This window comes from Betta splendens, chromosome 13 (assembly GCF_900634795.4).
Source record: "Betta splendens chromosome 13, fBetSpl5.4, whole genome shotgun sequence".
In the NCBI taxonomy this organism is placed as follows: domain Eukaryota; kingdom Metazoa; phylum Chordata; class Actinopteri; order Anabantiformes; family Osphronemidae; genus Betta; species Betta splendens.
The window spans coordinates 8,620,435-8,638,792 of NC_040893.2; the positions used below are offsets into that span (position 1 = coordinate 8,620,435).

The 18,358-nt window shown below is 44.4% G+C and overlaps 3 protein-coding genes across 4 annotated transcripts in view; 2 read left to right on the forward strand and 1 right to left on the reverse strand.

Moving 5' to 3' along the window:
* Window positions 1–9,217, forward strand: part of rsrc1 (arginine/serine-rich coiled-coil 1) — an 86,591-nt gene extending 77,374 nt beyond the window's left edge. Inside the window, exons 8-10 of one of the 2 annotated variants that reach the window (XM_029171127.3) lie at window positions 5,432–5,538; window positions 7,538–7,645; window positions 8,888–9,217. In XM_029171127.3, the coding sequence (XP_029026960.1) occupies window positions 5,432–5,538; window positions 7,538–7,645; window positions 8,888–8,980 (308 nt within the window). In that variant the 3' untranslated portion in view covers window positions 8,981–9,217. The other variant, XM_055514255.1, reaches the window with a different exon arrangement.
* A 788-nt stretch (window positions 9,218–10,005) lies between these two features.
* Window positions 10,006–15,480, forward strand: mlf1 (myeloid leukemia factor 1). Its single transcript, XM_029171128.2, has 7 exons — window positions 10,006–10,225; window positions 10,939–11,101; window positions 14,237–14,320; window positions 14,400–14,528; window positions 14,661–14,820; window positions 14,956–15,094; window positions 15,379–15,480. The coding sequence occupies exons 1-7, from the start codon at window positions 10,179–10,181 to the stop codon at window positions 15,443–15,445; spliced, it is 789 nt and encodes a 262-aa protein (XP_029026961.1). The 5' UTR covers window positions 10,006–10,178; the 3' UTR covers window positions 15,446–15,480.
* A 1,525-nt stretch (window positions 15,481–17,005) lies between these two features.
* Window positions 17,006–18,348, reverse strand: med29 (mediator complex subunit 29). Its single transcript, XM_029171130.3, has 4 exons — window positions 18,152–18,348; window positions 17,981–18,039; window positions 17,758–17,842; window positions 17,006–17,530 (listed from the first exon to the last, which is right to left on the reverse strand). Exons 1-4 carry the CDS (start codon window positions 18,311–18,313, stop codon window positions 17,303–17,305), a joined length of 534 nt encoding a protein of 177 aa, XP_029026963.1. The 5' UTR covers window positions 18,314–18,348; the 3' UTR covers window positions 17,006–17,302.
* Window positions 18,349–18,358: the final 10 nt, after the last annotated feature.

The following is an 18,358-nucleotide window of genomic DNA, read 5'->3' on the forward strand; positions in this document are numbered from 1 at the left end:
AAAGTGATCAAATGCGTCCACGTAATCGTGGTAGCGCGTCCTTCGGTGCAAAGGGTGAGAATAATGTAGGCTGGTTCCACTGGGGTCAGCTGGGGAGAGGCCTGGGAGGACAGGAGCACAATGGGCTTGACTGGCAGGACAGAGGTGCATGGAGAGCGCAGAGATGTGGGAGGAGATAGCGGCGCGTGGCTGGCGTGTCATCCTGTCATTAGCGCCTTGTTTGGGTCTTTAATTCATCATTCAGACCTTTATTGACTCGAGAGTGGGAGATCGCTATCGCACCGAAGGACTGTGTGCAGGAGACACCCGAGTTACCAGCTGCTGCTTCATTTCCTGATGCCAAATAGATACCGCATAAACACATCACACGCCGCATATGCAAAGGTCAGATAATGTGCACGGCTGCTTTATTAATGTAGGGTCTTATGTGTTATTGTTCATAAGCTGAGGCGTTGGTGCTCCTATAGCAGGTTTTGGGGTGATGAGGGTTGTGTGTAACTCTGTGTATGTGTGTGTGGTCATGTGGGAGCGGCCCATACACGGGACGCCTGGCGCAGCCCGTCAGAACCTCCATTCTGTGTGACCCGTGAGGCAACGCTGTTGTTGGTGGCGCTGACTCTGTCTCACACAGAACGTTCGGGTTTACACACGTGACGAGAGCAAGTTCACATTAGTTCTGCTTTTCTTGGCTTCGGATCGTTTTCGCCAGTCCAGGTGTTTGCCCTCTTCCTCGTACCTCTGGGTTCCCACATTCGCTTGTCTATTCATTTCCTCCCTCTCCTCCTTCGCTTCCTGAATGCGTTTCTCTTTTTTTCCCTGTCACCCCCACTTTGTGCGGTCTCATTTTTCAATGCCTTAGGCTGCAGGGTATTAGTTATGCTAATATTGATGCGCAGCTTTGTCCTGCTAGCTATCAACTGAAATCAGCAAATCGATGGCCCTAATAGCTGCTCATTAGCCACTTGATGCATTTCCAGGGCTAACATCAGAACCTGTCAGCAGCTCCTGATCAATACGGTCTAAAAGTATTACCACAGCAAGGCCAGCACCAGACACCTTTTTAATAAAAGAAGTTGGCTCTCTAGCTTCGCTTCACTGAAGTGTGCCACTGGTGTAGATCCTTGGATTGGGGCCTAAGTATGATGGGATGAAACTAACCAGTAGCAATGTGTCCAGGCAACAAACAGACACACAAACATGTTTTCTTTCTTTCTTTGTCCAATAGAAGTCCTTAAAGCAAGATGTCTCACAGAGAGTCAGTTATTGCTGATAATGAAATCTCATCAGTCATTGTTTAATAAGTGACCTACAGTGCGGTGCCATTTCCTTCCTGTAGTTGGTCAGTCCGTTTCCCAGGCGTGCTCGGCAGCAGTCTGTTGTTTAGGCCCGGAGAACGCTACAGCGAGGACTTTGATGCAGCCAGGATGCTGTGGCCCGTCTGGAGCCGCTCCATCGCTCCTAGCGCACGGCCCCGCTAAGCCCAGCTCAGCTGTTTGATGCCGAGCTCCGCGAGTGCGTGCCTGCCTGCGTGCGTGCGTACGTGCGTGTGTGTGTGTTCACTCAGCTCAGGGGTTACATAAACAAGAGCAGCTAGCCTACAGGTAAGACCCACAGGAGACCAGGCTGGAGAAAGGCAGCGAGATGCAGCGCCGGGCTCTTACCTTGGCGTTCCCCAGGCGCTGTCGCCAATGCTGAATATACACTAATGAGTGGCAAGCTGGAAAATGACTAAAGGAGATGCTAAACAAAATTACTGCGCACGCACACACACACTCAGACACATGTGTTAATGTTGTTAGAGGAAGTTGGTGGAGGCATCCGCGCCTGCGTTTGCGAGCATCCCTGATGCGTCTGGGGCTGTTGTGAAGAGATGGGGAGAATGTGGGCGGATGGGGATCGGAGGCGGAGGCTGGCAGCGGGGCAGTTGGCCGCCGGTGGAGAGAGAGGCAGAGCGGGGATGGGGAGGGGGCATACAACGGAGATAAATCATTAGAGAGCAGGTTATTGGAAATGCAGGGAGATAAAAGAGTGAAGAAGCCAGTAATTGCCTTAAAGATCAGACTACAAAGCATTACTTTGGATTTTACAAGGCCAGCCAGCAACAAAAGAGCAGTAATTTATGAGCTCAGTGTAAAAGAATAGCATAATTACATTAAAAATTAATGCTAATGAGGGCTAAAATGGGGAAGGTGGTTATTATGAAAGTTTGTATTCATCTTCCCTGGGTTGAATGATGGCTAGTGGCTTGATTAATGGCTTAATTTCTATCAATTAGCAGGCAAAAAAATCTCCACTGAGATGGGCCTAAATTGAGCGTTGAATTACACATCTTTGCTGCGGTGCAGGGAGAGAGCTGGGGGGGAGGCGGGGGAGTAGAAGAGGGGAGTGAACGTCGAGCAGACCTGGGAAACACAGACGTTACTGTGCAAGCGTGACTTACAAACTCCGCTAAACGCCCATCGACTCCAACAAATGAAAGACTGCGACCGAGATTCGGAGACAATTCGCTTTTTATGGAGCTTAATGATTTTCTTTATCAAACAGAGTAAAAGTATATTATTTGATTAAACTGGGCAAATTAAAAGGGGAGGCGCCACGCTGCCTCCTGATTGTGGTCCTTGTTCTGAGCTGTGGTGAAGTCACACCAGCCTCTGCATGCGCTGCATCACAGTTCGCCCGTTCTTTCCAGCGAGCTCCATTTTTAATGCATTCATTAAATCCCTTCGAGCTCTGCGCTGGCCGTGAAATTCTAAAACGCCGTCAAAGATTTGCCACAATTTGCTAGACCTCAATAAAACAAGCAGTTAGTTTGCTTTTTATATATTTCCGCTCCCCCACACACACACACAACAACAAGAAGTGCTGCGGTAATTTAGTTGGCACGCCGGTGCACTCAATTACTGGAATTAATCAGCAGCAGCGATATATTCAACTCGGCTGCTCTTGATTGACAAACTGTAGACCAAAGTCGGGCTTACAAAGGCTGGAGCTGGAGGCCCGTGGTCCAGACAGGCATGTCTTGTTAAACAGCGCCCTCTTCTGGCAGGGCGGCGCAACCGGCGCTTCACGGCTGAAGAAGATGAGCTTCCATTGGCTGCTTTGATTTTCTCTCCCCGTCGTCAGGTCGTAATCAATGAAGTGGACAAACTGCTATTTAGAGAGAACAATAGCGTATTGATCCAGAGCCACTCGTCCTCGCCGCTGTCTGTCCGACTAATTTCAATAATGAAACGGCGAGTGAGTTTTCTGACTCTGGCCGTCGTGACACGAGCGCAGGCGAGCTGTGAATGTGGACGATGACATACGATGCTCAGCCGTTATCAGATTTACAGCAGTGCCCGCTGTTTATAAGTCTTTTATTGAAGTTCCAGTATATCGCGTTCGGCTTCCTTTATTTAGACTTTCACTCTATCCTCCTCTCATCACTGACCGAGACGCGCTCCATAATGTCGTGACAATTGAGTCGACCTGTTAAATTAATTTGCCAGATAATGTGTCAATATTAAATATCAACTTTGACCTCTCGGAGCTGCAGAGTGCGCTCGCCCAGCTCGAGTATTGATTTTTGTCTCTTTCTGAGCCTGCTACACCCGCACTCAGAGTCCATTATTTTTGATTTTCTCATGAAATACATATCTTTTCCTGTTGACATCTGACAAACAGCATATGGAAGTCATTTTATCTACCAATAATGTGTTTGTCAAAAAGTCTGAGGTCTTAATGGATTCCTGCGGCACACGCGGACAACCCCGGGAACAGACGGGCCTGCCAAGGAGATGCTAGCAGATATGGGAGGAGGGGGGGGGGGTACGTGGACGTGTGCTGGTTTGTGTGGTAGGACTTTATGTAGAGTGTCCAATGTTCAAAGCCCAACAGAGAAGGTGTAATTAGACAAGTAAATGAATTGTGCTGAATTAATTATCAGCCAGTCCCGGCTATTGGTTTTCATGAGAACACGGAGCCGTGCGGCGTGATGGTGATAGTGGTGTGAAGGACAGGCCACAGTCTCGCGGAGGATATTGGGCGAGTGTTCAGACTTCATCTTGCAGCCCAGTCAAGGTAATGACTATTTTTGGAGCTGCGGCTGTGATGCATCTTTGCTCACATCTTCCGGCACCGGATGACAAGCTGATAGTCTGTCATATTGGTCGGCTTAATTCTGCGCGTCACTCAGTTGTCCCGTTCTGCAGCGCATTTACATCAAAACGGAGCGCGTTCGAGTGCTATTGTGAACTATAATGGGTTGTGTGTGTGTGTGCGTGCGCGTGAGCTTAATATAGCATGTGATGCGTCGCTATAAAAGCCGAAACAAATATTCATTTATTCATTAAACACCAATGCCATGAAGATTTGTTGTGACACCTTCTCTGTAGCCACTAATGGACTGAATTATTTTCCACTATTAGCGCCGTGTGTGTGTGTGTGTGTGTGTGTGTGTGTGTGTGTGTGTGTGTGTGTGTGTGTGTGTGTGTGTGTGTGTGTGTGTGTGTGTGTGTGTGTGTGTGTGTGTGTGTGTGTGTGTGTGTGTGTGTGTGTGTGTGGTATAGCCCATGTTCAGATTAGTCCACATATCCATGAGTATGACTGCAAAGTACGTAAGTTTGCAAACACATAAACTGTGTGCGTGCGTGCGTGCGTGCGTGCGTGCGTGCGCGCGCTTGCTTTCATGACACAGCCTACATCAGTGGAGCAGAGAAACATGGCTGTCTGCTGGATTGACAGATCGAGAGATGGGAGAGTGCAGGAGAGGACGGATGGATGAGGGAGAAAGGGATGAATATTGACTGATCAGTGGAAAGATTGACAGCCAGAGAATAATGGGAGCATTCAGACTTTCCTTTTTTTCCCCCTGTTGCTAACTTTCCTGGCACACCTATTTTTGCCCTCCTACGCTCTGAGGACTGCTCTTGAATTCTTGAAATGATTTATTATCTGATATGCAGAATCTTGATGTGTTTATATCCAAAACTAATTTACCGGAAACCCTTTCTGTCTCTTTGTTTGATTGGGCAACCCAGAGCGAAATACTTTCTGATACATGAAAACTGCACGAAACCTAATCATATTTAGTCTCCATAATGAAATTCTATTGCAGTGAGTTTGTGTTCATGTTTTTGATTATTTTAGAATGCATTATGTGAGTGTAATTCACTGTCTGGCTATTATCTAGTTAGTGTTTTTTCTACCTGCCTTTGGTTGCTCGTCTGTGCCCTTGGCAAAGCAGGAGCCGTTTTCACGGGAGATTAAAATAGAGGAATAGCCGATATGTTATGTAGTAAGTGTCGGAGAGCATTATACAGACAGGTAACATACAATCAGCTAAGCCCAGTCCAAGTGGACCCTGCAGCAGCTGACCCTCCGTGTGTGTGCGTGTAGTGTTCTTGTGCCTGTGCTTTTGTTCATAGTCTCCCCTCTGTCTAACGTGTTTCAGAGGGAACTTCTCTGGAGGAACAAGTGCGAAGGATAAAGGACATTGAGGCCATCGAGAGTGATTCCTTTGTTCCTCAGGCTTTCAAATCATCCAGGGATGATATAAAGGTGCGTTCTGTCTCTCCTTCTCCTCGTGCCCCTCACTCTCTCTGTCTTTTCACTCCGTCTCTTATTGAATTTCCCCTCTCTGCAGTGCTGGGCCGTCTGTCCAGAGACAGCCCAGACCAAATCAAACATTCCCATTCAGCTCCATTTGTTCCAACCTGAGACGGTTTCATCAGGCGCTCCACTGTTCACCGCCTCCAAAGCGGCAGCACCCACACAAAAGCCACAGCAGGCACCAGCCATCCTCTGCCTCCCGCTCTCTCTCTCCCTCCCTCTCTCCCCCCCTGGTTGTGTAGATGAAGACAAACACAGGAGTCATTATTGAAATGTTCCTCTCTCTGAAGGAGCAGGAATTCGATTTGTTGGGGCTCATGGCTGTTTTGAAAAGATAATGGCACCAAAGCTACAGAGTTTCTGGACGCATCTTGGTGAGCATGACAAAGGTCGAGGCCCACGTGGCTGCTCTGAGGCAGTGGGCCCTGGTCTGGACACGGAGCACAGATTGCACACTGTAATGCAGTAAACATGTCCTTTTCCAAAGTTGTTCGCACAGCGATCCCCACGTCACCACATCCAATCACGCAGTCGGCTCATCGCAGTCCAAATGAAACTTGAAGCCTTTCAGAGCCGAACAGGTGACACTCGACCTTCTGCCTGTCTGTTCAGCGTGTGCGCAGGCTTTGGTCCAGTGCAGTTCGCTTTGGTTCAGCTCCAGCACGTCTGTAACTCCCTCACTCAAATATAAACTCACTTCACAGGAAATAGACTCAAAATAGACTCGAAATACTTCAACGAAATACAAATTCAAGACATCAACATTTTTTTAGAGCAGCTTTGTCCTGGTTTGAGGATTATTCTTTCTTGTCATTAGTAAAATATTATTTAGAACAAATAATCTTTCCGATAAAGATGAATTATCATCATGTACAACACATTTAACTAAACAAAAGAGAAATAAACCTACTAAAACTTACTACTATTTAACGGATATATCTTATCTTCAAACTAAGTCATACTAAAATAACGCAAATATATATTTGTTGATTTGTGTAAACTTATTTCGTTTTATTAATATGGATTGATTATGGGGAACTCTTAATGATGAACAGTACAGCTTTGAGTAAGCATCATTCCAAAGAACTGTAATGACCAGGTATGCTTTTAATATTTGGCTCATCATTATACTCATTAACCAGTGTGTTTTATATCCCTTATACTTTTTCTGTCCTGCCAAAATATTTAAAAAAAGATGTTTCCAACCGGGTAAACATTTGCTCTGGGCCTGGTATTAGAAGTGTTTGATACATGAAGGACTTGGCAGAGCATTATTCTGATGTGTCCTCTTCATCAGGTACAACAAGGCCACCAGGTATAGGGCTTATTATAACTTTAGGTAAAAGCTCTCGGGGTGGAGGAAGTTGCCTTCTCATTATCATAATCCCTTCCATCGGCTTGAACCCAACAGATGGCGACGTGAGGGGGACAGAGAGCCTTCGTCCTTAAAATGGTCTTTCACAAAAATTCCTTTTGCTGTGACAGTAACACAATGTGCATACGTTCGCCTGTCACAGAGCATTTTCTTTTTTGAATATTTTTAATAATTGTCAGCATTAAAAGGACCTGGTACCTCACAGCTGATCTGGAGCCTGAGCTCTCACATTGAGTTGTTCGTTGAACACAGTGAACTCATTTACATGACAATCCGACAGTATTGGTGTTAGTCTTGATTAATATCTGTATTCAGTCTTTATTAATGCATTCTTCCATAGATTAATGACACGTAAGCCACATTAAAAAAGTACAGATGACTGTGTTGGCCAATCATTTACTCCCATCTGCTGGACAGATGTAAAATTGCATGTCAATTTGTACCATGTCCAACTTCCACATACTATCTATGTAATGCTGTACATGCTGATCCCTATAGAAACGAGAACCCGCTGGAATCTATTCATACATTTGAACATGCTCATTTTTCTGTCTTGCATATTTCTGATTACAGAGTGAGCCAGCTGAGGTGAAGCAGGAGTCGGAGAGAGCAGATCCTCACGACATCTCTTTCCCCATGTCAATAGTGTACAACGACAGCGACACACTGGCCCACGGCTGCGTAAGTCCCAAACTTTCATGAGTCGCATCTATCGACCGCATCTGAGCAACCGAGGGCTCGTTTTATTACAGCGCTGGTTTTATGATTACGGAGCCCGCCTTTACTGAACGGGGGACAAACTTTAGGACGGGGTTCTTCTGCCGCCACTAACACCACCACCGCTTTCGCCAACACTTCTGCATATTGTGAAACGCATCAGCAAAGTGCAGCCGCCTCCAGCCGCCTCCCAACGCCTCCTGCGTCTGCAGAGCCGTGATGAAAAACGAGAAGGAAAACTTTAAACTCCAATAACGCTCCCGGGGGCTTCCCAGTCATCTATCTCCGCTGGGGAAACTAAGTTATGCCCTGACGTATGCAGATAACCCGCTCACATACACACAAAGACGCGCTTCCACACACACACACACACACACACACACACACGGACGCACGCACATCCTCAGACAGGCTGATCTATGGCAGCAATATGCCCCAGGCGGGCCCCGGCCCCAGCCTCAGCGCCGGCTCCCCTTCCAATTAGAACAGATGAGTCCCATTAGCCCAGCCCAGATACTGTCATCCCACACACACAGCCTCATTAGCACCGTGACACCGGTGCACGGCCGACAGACAAGAACTCACTTGTGTTGAATCGAACACACAGATAACATGCGGTGTCGCTGTTCGCGCCCTTGGTGAGGAATGACGGATTGACGTGGCAGGGGCTGCTCTGCAATCTGCATAATAATACGCGCATCATCACACAGATGTATAGCATAGACACATAGTGAGCGTGTCAACATTATGCCGCACACAAACACGCACGCCGGCTGTAGAAACGATCTTCCAGTCTTCCCCTGTGTCTCGCTGCCTTGCTCCTCGGCCTCAGTCATTATGTTGCGACCTAATAAACGGGCGCCTTCATTCATCAGACACGCGCGGCAGCAGTTGCGCAGCCCGTCTACAATCAATATCTATGCTGCTGATGATGTAATGAATATAAGTCTGCCTGCAGGAAGTGAGTGAGACATGTGAAATACCACAGTCGTTACCATGGTAGACGGCATCATCGTTATCCACAAGGCCCTGTACTGAGGTGTACTGGGTGTCTGGGCACCTGTATTAAATCAATAAATGAAATGATCGTCTTCATGCTTATACAGTCTAATAAAAATATTCCTGAATTCCGCCTTTTTAATCCTGTGGTGCCTGAATTTATCTGTACTTCTTCCTAAACACCTATGGGGTTTCATGTTCTTGCAGTTGTTCATGGACAAAGAGAAGGCGGAGGAGCTGTGGCTCAACAGACTGATCTCGCTACGGCAGGAGAGGCTCATGGGAAGTCCTGTGATCTGAAGGATACCACAAACCCAGAGCAGCCTCCATCCAGAGCCCAGTCTCCAGTTTGTTCTTACTGAATCCATGGTGGTTTGGATTTAGCGGAACCATTTGGTTTTACCCTGTGTAAAGGGCTGTGATATGTTTGGCTTTGTTTCTTTTGCAGTGCGATGATGAAATCTTTTACCATGTAGATATATTTTTGTCTTTTGTGATAAACCCAAATAAAGATCGCTGTCATGTTTTTGAGTCAAACCTGTCTTGAGCTTTTGTTATATATATATTATGCACGTTAAATCTACTGAATTTCTTGCTTTGATCAGATCTTTGTGACACGTTGTGTTTAGAGATGGTGAAAAGTGAGTCAGCCCAGCATTCAGAAACCTGACTCACCCTGAGCCAACCTCGTCTAACTGCGACACGCTGCCTCTCACCTGCTCTCAACTTTGCTCTTCTCTTACGTATATATAGTTTTCATTGACTTATGTTGGTGTTCATCCAGTGTTGTGTTGCTGTTTTGAGCAGGTATTCCAGGCAGCGCAGAGAGCGCGCTCAGGCCTATTTGTGGAGCAGCCAGATGGTGAAGCCATACTGAGCTGAGGACACAGTGTGTCGCTCAATAATAGTCTTGTAATTAAGTAATAAATAAGAATATACAAATGATTTGCCGATGCAAGGACACAAATTAAACCCCGATGAGTGAGTGGGCTTATGTAAGTGCTCCTCCATGCCGCTATTAGCAAGCGATGAGGTAAAGCAGTGCAGTAACCGAACCCTGTGACTTTGCTCACCTCATTTATTCTTGGCTTTAAGATTTATATTTCTGCTGTTTAGTTATAACACCTAGCTGCATAGAGGCTGCTAACTGCCCCAGCGGGGGCGTCTATTTGGGTCAGTTAGATAAGCAAGTAGCTGCCGACCCGTGTAAGCAAGATAAAGCAATATGAGTTTTCAAGAAATTACTAGAATGCCGTTGCCATGGCAGCAACGCACAACACGGAGCCCGCGGATGGAACCTGTTCGAAGCTCCAAATAACCAGCCAATCCGAGGGCAGGGTCCGGGTCACGTGGCCGGTGTCGGGGCGCTTCTAAACCGTAGTCGAGCCGTCTTCAGTTTGAAGTTGTACCGAGGCTGAGAGGTCCAGCGGGGTCACCTGTGGCGCACAGGAGCCGGTTCTTCATAGTGGTTCCGTTCGGAGCTTCACGGTCTGCGGAAATGTTCAATAGTGCAATGAGGGACTTTGACGAGGACCCGTTCTTCTCGTGAGTTGCTCGGCTGTTACAGTAAATAGATTTATATTGGTTATTGTCACAATGTTCGTCCTCATTGTGAATAAAAGGCACTTTACAGCGAAAACCAAAAGCATTTGTTCCCCTCATGTTAAAATGTTAACGGACGAAGTCTGGCGTAAAATCCTGGCTCTTAACCTACCGTGTTAACGGTGGTCCTTGTTTCTATTGCAGTAGCAAAGCTTTAATTTGAAGGAGATAACATGGTTTTATTTTGGAAAACAACTTGTTTTGTTGGGTTTGTTTTGCTCCGTCATGTTATGTAGCACTAATATTAACCGAGCTTATTCGTAGCACTTTTATAAACACATTTATAAACTTCAGTAAATTGAATTCAAACTTCAGTTGTATTTTATCCATTTCAGTTTAAGGAAACCGTTACCTAGCAACGACTGCAATGGCACGTGGCTGAAGTTTAAGCATAAACCTTCATATTGTTATAATAATAAATGAAGTTTCGGATCCACGCTGTTGTTTCCACTTGCTAACTGAGCTTTGCATTATTTTAGTACATCATAATACATCTTGTTGCATGAGGAAAGTACCTGGTAACATCACAGGTAACTTTGTCTAGTGCATCAAGCTGAAGCACTTGACGAGACTCATTCTCAAATAAAGCAACAAAGTACATGGGGATAAGATGTTCCACCAGACCGCAGCAGTCTCATCCCCATCCTCTCTGACAGGGATCCTCTCCGAGCTCACAGGGATCACATGCGACAGATGATGCGCAGCTTCTCAGAGCCTTTTGGCAGCTCCTTGATGCCCAGCATAATGGATGGAAGGAGCCATGGTCGAGGCATGACACAACACCCCAGCTCATCCATCGCACTGAGGAATGAACACAGGGTGAGAACACGCTGTCCTCTACGCTTGTGTTTATTTTATCTATTGAAGTATCAGGAAGAAAGATCCCTTGTCTGTGGTGGGGAGAGTTTGCAAAGGTTTTAGTGACTGGCAGACCACTGGCAGCTTAACTGAACCACTCACGGGGATATGGAAATGTGAGTGTCTGGTTTAGTTGAAAGGCAACCCCCTTGGCCTCTCTAGACAGTTATATCTAGCCCTCGAAAGCCCTATTTATAGCACATTGTTCCACTAACACACTACTTTCTTGCACATGTTCACAGTAACGTCTTTAAAATTCACATTATTAGGACTCGTGAGGTGATCTGCTGCACAGAACAACTTGATTTTAATGTCATTTGAGATCAAATATATCCCTTTCCCTCTAAGTCTGTGACCTTGTGTTGCAAGGTCACATCAGGTATTAGTGATTTACTTTTTCTCAATGTAAGAGTTGGACACTTTTATTAAAAAATACTAATAATAAAGTACCACAGGTTAATGTTTTTGTCCACTGCATTGCACTCGTTACCCTTTCCCAATTCACCCGTCAGCTGCTTATCTGTCTGTGCTAAGTCAAACTTTGTCCCTGTCACCTGCTCTAATCCCACTGCCTCATGAGAGTCTGTATTTTTATCCTTGATAATTACTTTCATCTAAAGCCTAGCTTCAATAGACAGCGTTCTGCTTTTTGTGGAATTGTGTAATAATTTAATTATGCAGAAATCATTTATTATTTATTTCTTTATAACTGCTATTTATTGTATATATATTCTTCTGTATAATGTACAATCTGTGTTAAAAAAAACAGGGCAGTCCTTTATGGATCCAGGACTAGACTGGAGCTTTTCAGCTAGAAGCTATATTTTCATATAAAGAATTGAAATACCCATCATACATATGCATTGAAGAGGGTCTATAGGAAAGAAGTTAATAATGGGTGATGTCACTCTTTATCATATTACCTGCTGAATGCTAAGATGCATAGGAAGGCGGCTAACTGAGTTACTGCGAGGATCCACTGGTTTTATCAGATAAGTAGGTAAAACTCATACACGCTGATTTATCTGAGGAGAATGATGCGTCCTGTGGTGCCAACCGGTGGTAGGAGGGCCGATGCTCCGGCGCGCAGTCATGGGATTTATGAAGGCATTTGTGCGGATGTCATGGACACTCTGTTTTCTTATTGTTGCTCTGTTAGCCCATCTGCTTGGCAGGACGTGCCTTGGCACTGCTGCTCCATTAGCTCCTAGATGACAGACATTTCGCTCTCACACTGCTCCCCGATATCACAGGCACGAATGTGCACGCACAAGCACATACAGTAAACACACAGTTCATTAAGTCATGCTCGCAGACGCCATCACACGCTGCCACAGCTTGCAAAGGACCCCTCAGCAGAATGCTGACACGCACGTACACAGGCAGCGTGTACGTGTGCTTGCTACATAATGCTCCCACCCCCGGTGGGAAAACAAACCCCGTCTTCCCCCCAAGCCAGCTCCGCACTCTCACATTTCCCAGTGTCTTGCCAATATTCAGGAGCTGCCTCAGATCACCTTTCAAAGCACTCATTCATCTGGGCAACTGTTTACGAATGTACTGTTAAATGACAATTGCACAGTTGGTGGTGAAGACGCTGTAACTAGAATAGGCAGAGCCGATATCTGCTTCGTTGTGTGCTTATTCTTTTAAATATGAATTGCATTTGAAATACGTGTCCCCTGTAGTGTAACAAATCCGTCCCCGAGGATCAGGAGGCGTTCTCGGGGAGTACAGTGACAGGTCCAATATCAGACTGAGACAGAGATAGAAAAGAGACTGTCAATCTGCAGTAGTCTAGTCTGTTGCAAACAAGTGCGTTTAGGTTTCATAATCTTCACTCAGTTCGACTCTAAATATAAAGCTGGCACATAAGTACCTGGCATTTATTAGGTTATAGATGCCACTCTGGCATAAAATTAGACTTCATACATATTGGCGAGGAGCACTTTACATCAGCTTGACATTTGAAATGAGCTGAGCGCGCAGCCTTGGCCTCTTTAACCTCCTGTTAGCTCCCTGTCCTGCCTGGAGCGCCCGGCCCGCTGCCGCCTTCCTAGAACCAAGCCCGGTTTCACCGTTAAACCCCTGCTAATCTCTAGCAATGTGGCCCAATTACACACAGAACACAAGTCATTCAACACCTCACTGAGTTTGCACAATGCCCCTCGCGCATCACACCCTCAGGAAATTCACGCACACACGCACCGGGACGACTGTTGCGATACTTATTCAGGCCCGTACGGCCATAAACACCTGCGGTTTTAGCCCAGAGAACGTGGGGCTTTGACTGATGGCTGGAGGCTCCCAGTGCATAGAATGCGGCTTAGTGACTGTATACGAGGCAACAATCTCAACAAACAACCACAAAGGTGTTTGTGTGTGTCTGCTTTGTTGTACGTACGTATTGTGATACTACTTGTATGCTGCTGAAGCATTATTGTTTGGCTCTGCACGAGGTGAGCCAGTCATTGTTGCCTTATGGCAGCGATGACCGCACGGTCAGTGAAGAGTCGTCTGCTGCGCGTCCCATTTAATCCTGCACGGGTCAAATGCATGCTCAACGGTCGCAGTGTTTCTTTTACATTTTCTATGTACATCTTAGGAATGAAGAATGATGACGAAAGGATAAAAAAATCATTACTATTATGATTTCTGTGCTTAATCTTCACCTCTTCATCTCCAAAATATTCATTATAGGAATAGAGTAGGCACAAGCAAAACATTTTACCAGTCATCATAAAGCAGATCCTGAAAAGTTTAATGCTAAATGTGACTGCATAATGTCAAGAACCTGGTGCTTGACCGTGTCCTTCTCTCACTTGCATGACTTTAAACTAGCGGAACAGAATTTCATCACTTTGGCCTCCTTTATCTTTTCTCTATGCAGTAAAACCAATGATTTAATATGTGTGTTTGCACTCGAGAATTGGTTCTAGTCCTATTATGAATTCACTAGTTACACTTTGCTATTGTGCCTTACGGTGCCTATCTAATAGATAAGATAGAAGAATAAGAACGCTGTTCTCTGTTAATGTTAGTTTGTACATGAGTAGTTTACATTTCAGCATGTCTGTTAACCATTTATTTATACAGGACCTGATGGGGAACCCTTTCGGGATGTTTGACAACGTCATGGCTGGTATGAGAAACAGGATTGAGGAGATGAACCAAAATTTTGTGAGTCTACGTGTGCGGTGATTTTGTGTTGTTTTCCTTCAGTTTTACATTAACTAATAGTGTGATCTTTGTGTTTCAGGGGAACATGCCCACAGATGTAAACACACATTCATTCAGCTCTTCGTCAGTCATGACATATTCAAAAGTTGGAAATGAGCCTCCCAAGGTCTTCCAGGCAACCTCTTCCACACGCCAGGCGCCTGGAGGGGTCAGTACCAGTAATATATGTGTAAACCTAGTAAAACTATGCTGGACATTATGTGAAAGTCCTAGTTTCTGATTGAGCCGGTGCCTTTAAGAATTAAATATCTGAATAGGTTTAATCACGTTTCATTATCAGATCATGGAGACCCGGAAAGCAATTAAAGACTCAGAGAGTGGTCTAGAGAAGATGGCAATTGGTCATCACATCCAGGACAGGGGACATGTTGTTGAGAAGAAATACAACAAGAAAACAGGAGAGAAGGAGTTCATCCAGGACTTTCAGAATATGGATGAAAGTACGTTAAATAATTGGGTACAATGAGCCAGTAGCTCTGCACAGCTTCTCTGTGGGTTTAGAAGCACTGTGCGTATTTGTTCCATCATCGTCTATCATCAGAATGTTTAACATCATCCTGATCCTCTGATCCCAGCTGAGGCGCAGTCTTTTGATGATGAGTGGCAGCAGAAGGTGTCCAGCTTTCAGGCGTCAGGCCCCACACCTCGCCTGAAGGATTCCCGAGCACGCGCTGTCCACCGAGCAGCCCTCACTGGTCCTGAACAAGCGCACAGGTCAGTGTTACACACGTAGTGTTGACAAGAGGCCAAAGTCTACTGTTCTAGATAATGAGATCCTGATTGCAAACACAGACATGGACAAAACTGGACCCTTCTGCTAAAGAAAGAAAAACTCAGATGGCCTGAAATAACTTATAACTACAAATATGACAAATACTACAACAAATATGACTAACTGCCAAGAGTCTTGTCCTCATGTATGCTCCGGGTTTTTTCTCATTATGTGATCATATTGCGGATATTGGAACCTCACTTTTGTATTTTTGGATTTTCCACAGTGACCAATCTAAGAGCAAGAATGACGGCAAAAGCAACATAAAAGCTTCAGGCTCGAAAAAGCATTAATATCAACATTAAAGTCAATGAAGCATCAGAGAGAACTTGTACCTTGGTGCTTTGCACAAACACACAGCAACAAGGTAGACAGAACCAGAGAGTATGACTGTATGCCAGGGAACGCCTGGGCATTTTCCTCAATGTACTACACACTGCACATTGCTAACTATTAAACATAAATATAAGTGTGCTGGCTAAAGAACAAACCAAACCCACAGCGTTGTTTTTGGATTTGCAGTAATAATACTCATAATTTCCCCAAAATAAATCCTTGAACTAAATAAACTGCAGGGGATAAATGAATGTGTCAGACCACAGGCTCTGCTCACAGCACTAGGACAAAGTAACTGATCTTAGTATGACGTTCTCTATCACATTGGCATTGTTGGCTCTTTGAACTCCACTAGTGCACTTAGACAATGTCTTGCTTTTTTGTAATTATATTGTCTAGTACCTACTGTTCTAGGTTGTATGTATTTTATCTGCTGTAATCTTTGTAAATTGAAAAATAATACGTTACCCTTTTTTATACTGTTACCTTGGATCCTTTCATTTTTCATCTGATAGACTCCAACTCTTCATCTGGATTATTCTCAATATTTTAAGCATGTATATTTTTTTTCAAGATATGAACGGCTTCTGTGTATACACAGACTGATAACTAAAAATAAAAAGGTGAAAATATAATTTAAGAAATGTTTTTAAGGTGTTGTTTTTTTTTTATTAGTCTCTGAACATGTGGCAGTATATATTTACTAACACGACAATGCTTCCACTGAATAATGGTTTGATGTAGGGCTCAGAGGTGACAGACGTACACAAACATATTCTAAACAATGTCACTTCTTTAATCTTAAAACTGACTGCCATACTAATAAAAATAACAATATTTTAACACTCCGTGATGATAACATGAATGTGTTTTTAATCCAGATTTGATCCCATTTGTAAATAAGGGTTAAAAATTATTAATCAAATGAAAAACATCTATTTAATTGGTCCATTTTAATGCACTAAAAAACCTGTACATTAGTTACGTGCACCTCTAGTAAACCTGCAGAGGTTCCATGAGCCAGTATTGTGACTGAGCAACTCCTGTCCCTGTGGTTGTCTGGAAGTGACCCAGGGTAGTATTTTTGGATCTAAGCACTTGTCAGTAAGTCATATTGGTTTGAGATGTTACACAGCTGCAAGGCCAGCACCCCCCCCCTCCTTTTTTTGTTGCAGACTTCATTATTCCCTTATGTATGAGATATGATAGGAAGGAATCGATACCCGACTGTAGGCTATGTTCTCATTCAGTCAGATTATGAAGACCACAGTGCAATAGTGCAATTACTGTTTCTTATATTCATGTGATATCAGAGATTTAGAGGAGAAAGACTATTAAAAAGCAGTAGTAAACTATGCATCGTGCAGTTAAACAAATCATCAAGTCTTTTAGGTTGTAATGATAAATTGTTGTCAGTACATATGCTATTAGAAATCATGCTTTAACATTAACTTTTCCTCATCGCGTTACTGGGAGGTGTTCCTTTATGCTTTTTGAATAATGATCAAATACAGACATTTCAGTAGAAAGGTTTTATTATTTAATACAAACTGGCTACGAAAGACCTGCAGGTATGGAGCTGGCAGTTACAGCTCTGCCACCACCTGCTGGTCAATTTAGAACAGGCCTTTCTGTCAAGAATATTTACAGCTTATGAAAAACACAACATAATAGCAAAAAAAACATCAGAACAGTATATACAGGCTCTTGAGAAATGAAAAAGCATCCCACCAAAGTAAATAAAAAAAAAAAGATGTGAACGATGTGAAAATGACTCCTGCCCAAATGGCAACGTAAGGAAAGAGAGTTCCAGTCTACATGAGTCCCTGAGGCTGTACTTTGCCTGCAATTTTCTTGGAACACTCCAGCAAAGCATTGTGGATATCCTTGGCACAGGAGATCTGAGACTTGATCATGCCAAGGTACTGGGCGTAAGACATGGACTCCGTCTGCACCGTGTCTGGTTTGGTGGCTGTTGGGACCAGGTTGGGTGAATGCTTGGCGCTGTCAATGCTCTGGGAGAGGCACTCATAAGCAAGCCGCTACAAAGGAGACACAAAGGAGACACAAAGGAGACAAAATGTCACTTCATCCAGACCAGGTACAGTATGTGGATCACAGTGGCTGTAAGTAGGCTAGAGATTAGAAAATGGAACGGTTTCACGTACAAAACACAAAAAGATGTTTCTTTTGGAACTAATTAATTTAAATGTATCATTACTTATGTGAACTGTTAAAGTGAGTGCCAGTGATGCGTTCTGACTCTTACCAAACACAGTTCCAGCTGGTCACAGAGGGCATAAAACTCCTCTAAGCTTTTGTCAAAGCGCTGAACAGTGGTGTCGCTGCTTTTACTAAAAAGAGAAAAAAAATATTTAAAAATGCAGTAACCTGCAGATGACACCGTCACATACACTTATCAAGTTAAAGGTTCGCTTAACTGGTACGTGAACACACCACACGACCCTGAACGCCTCATTTAGACTACTTACATGCCGTTGTCTATTGCCGTGTTGTGGGCCAAATTCAGCGATGCGATCTTCATCAGGTTCTAAACATTAAATTATGGAAAAGTTGAAAACACGTTTATAGAGAGTTGCTTTTAAAGCCTATCGGCTTCAGCCATTGTGCCAGCATGTTATTAAGGATTTCAGCTACGTTACCTGTAAACTCTCTTTCAGCTGTGGAATAAGCATCTTAAACCTATGAACTGGATCGAAATCTTGTTGCTGACTCAGCTGCTGCTGCTGCTGTTGTTGTTGTTGTATTGAAGCAGGCTGCTGTAAACCAGGTTGGGACATCGGCGGCGGCTGCTGAGACGCCATCTTGACCGGTTACGATGAACAAGCCGGAAAAATAATACAACATCC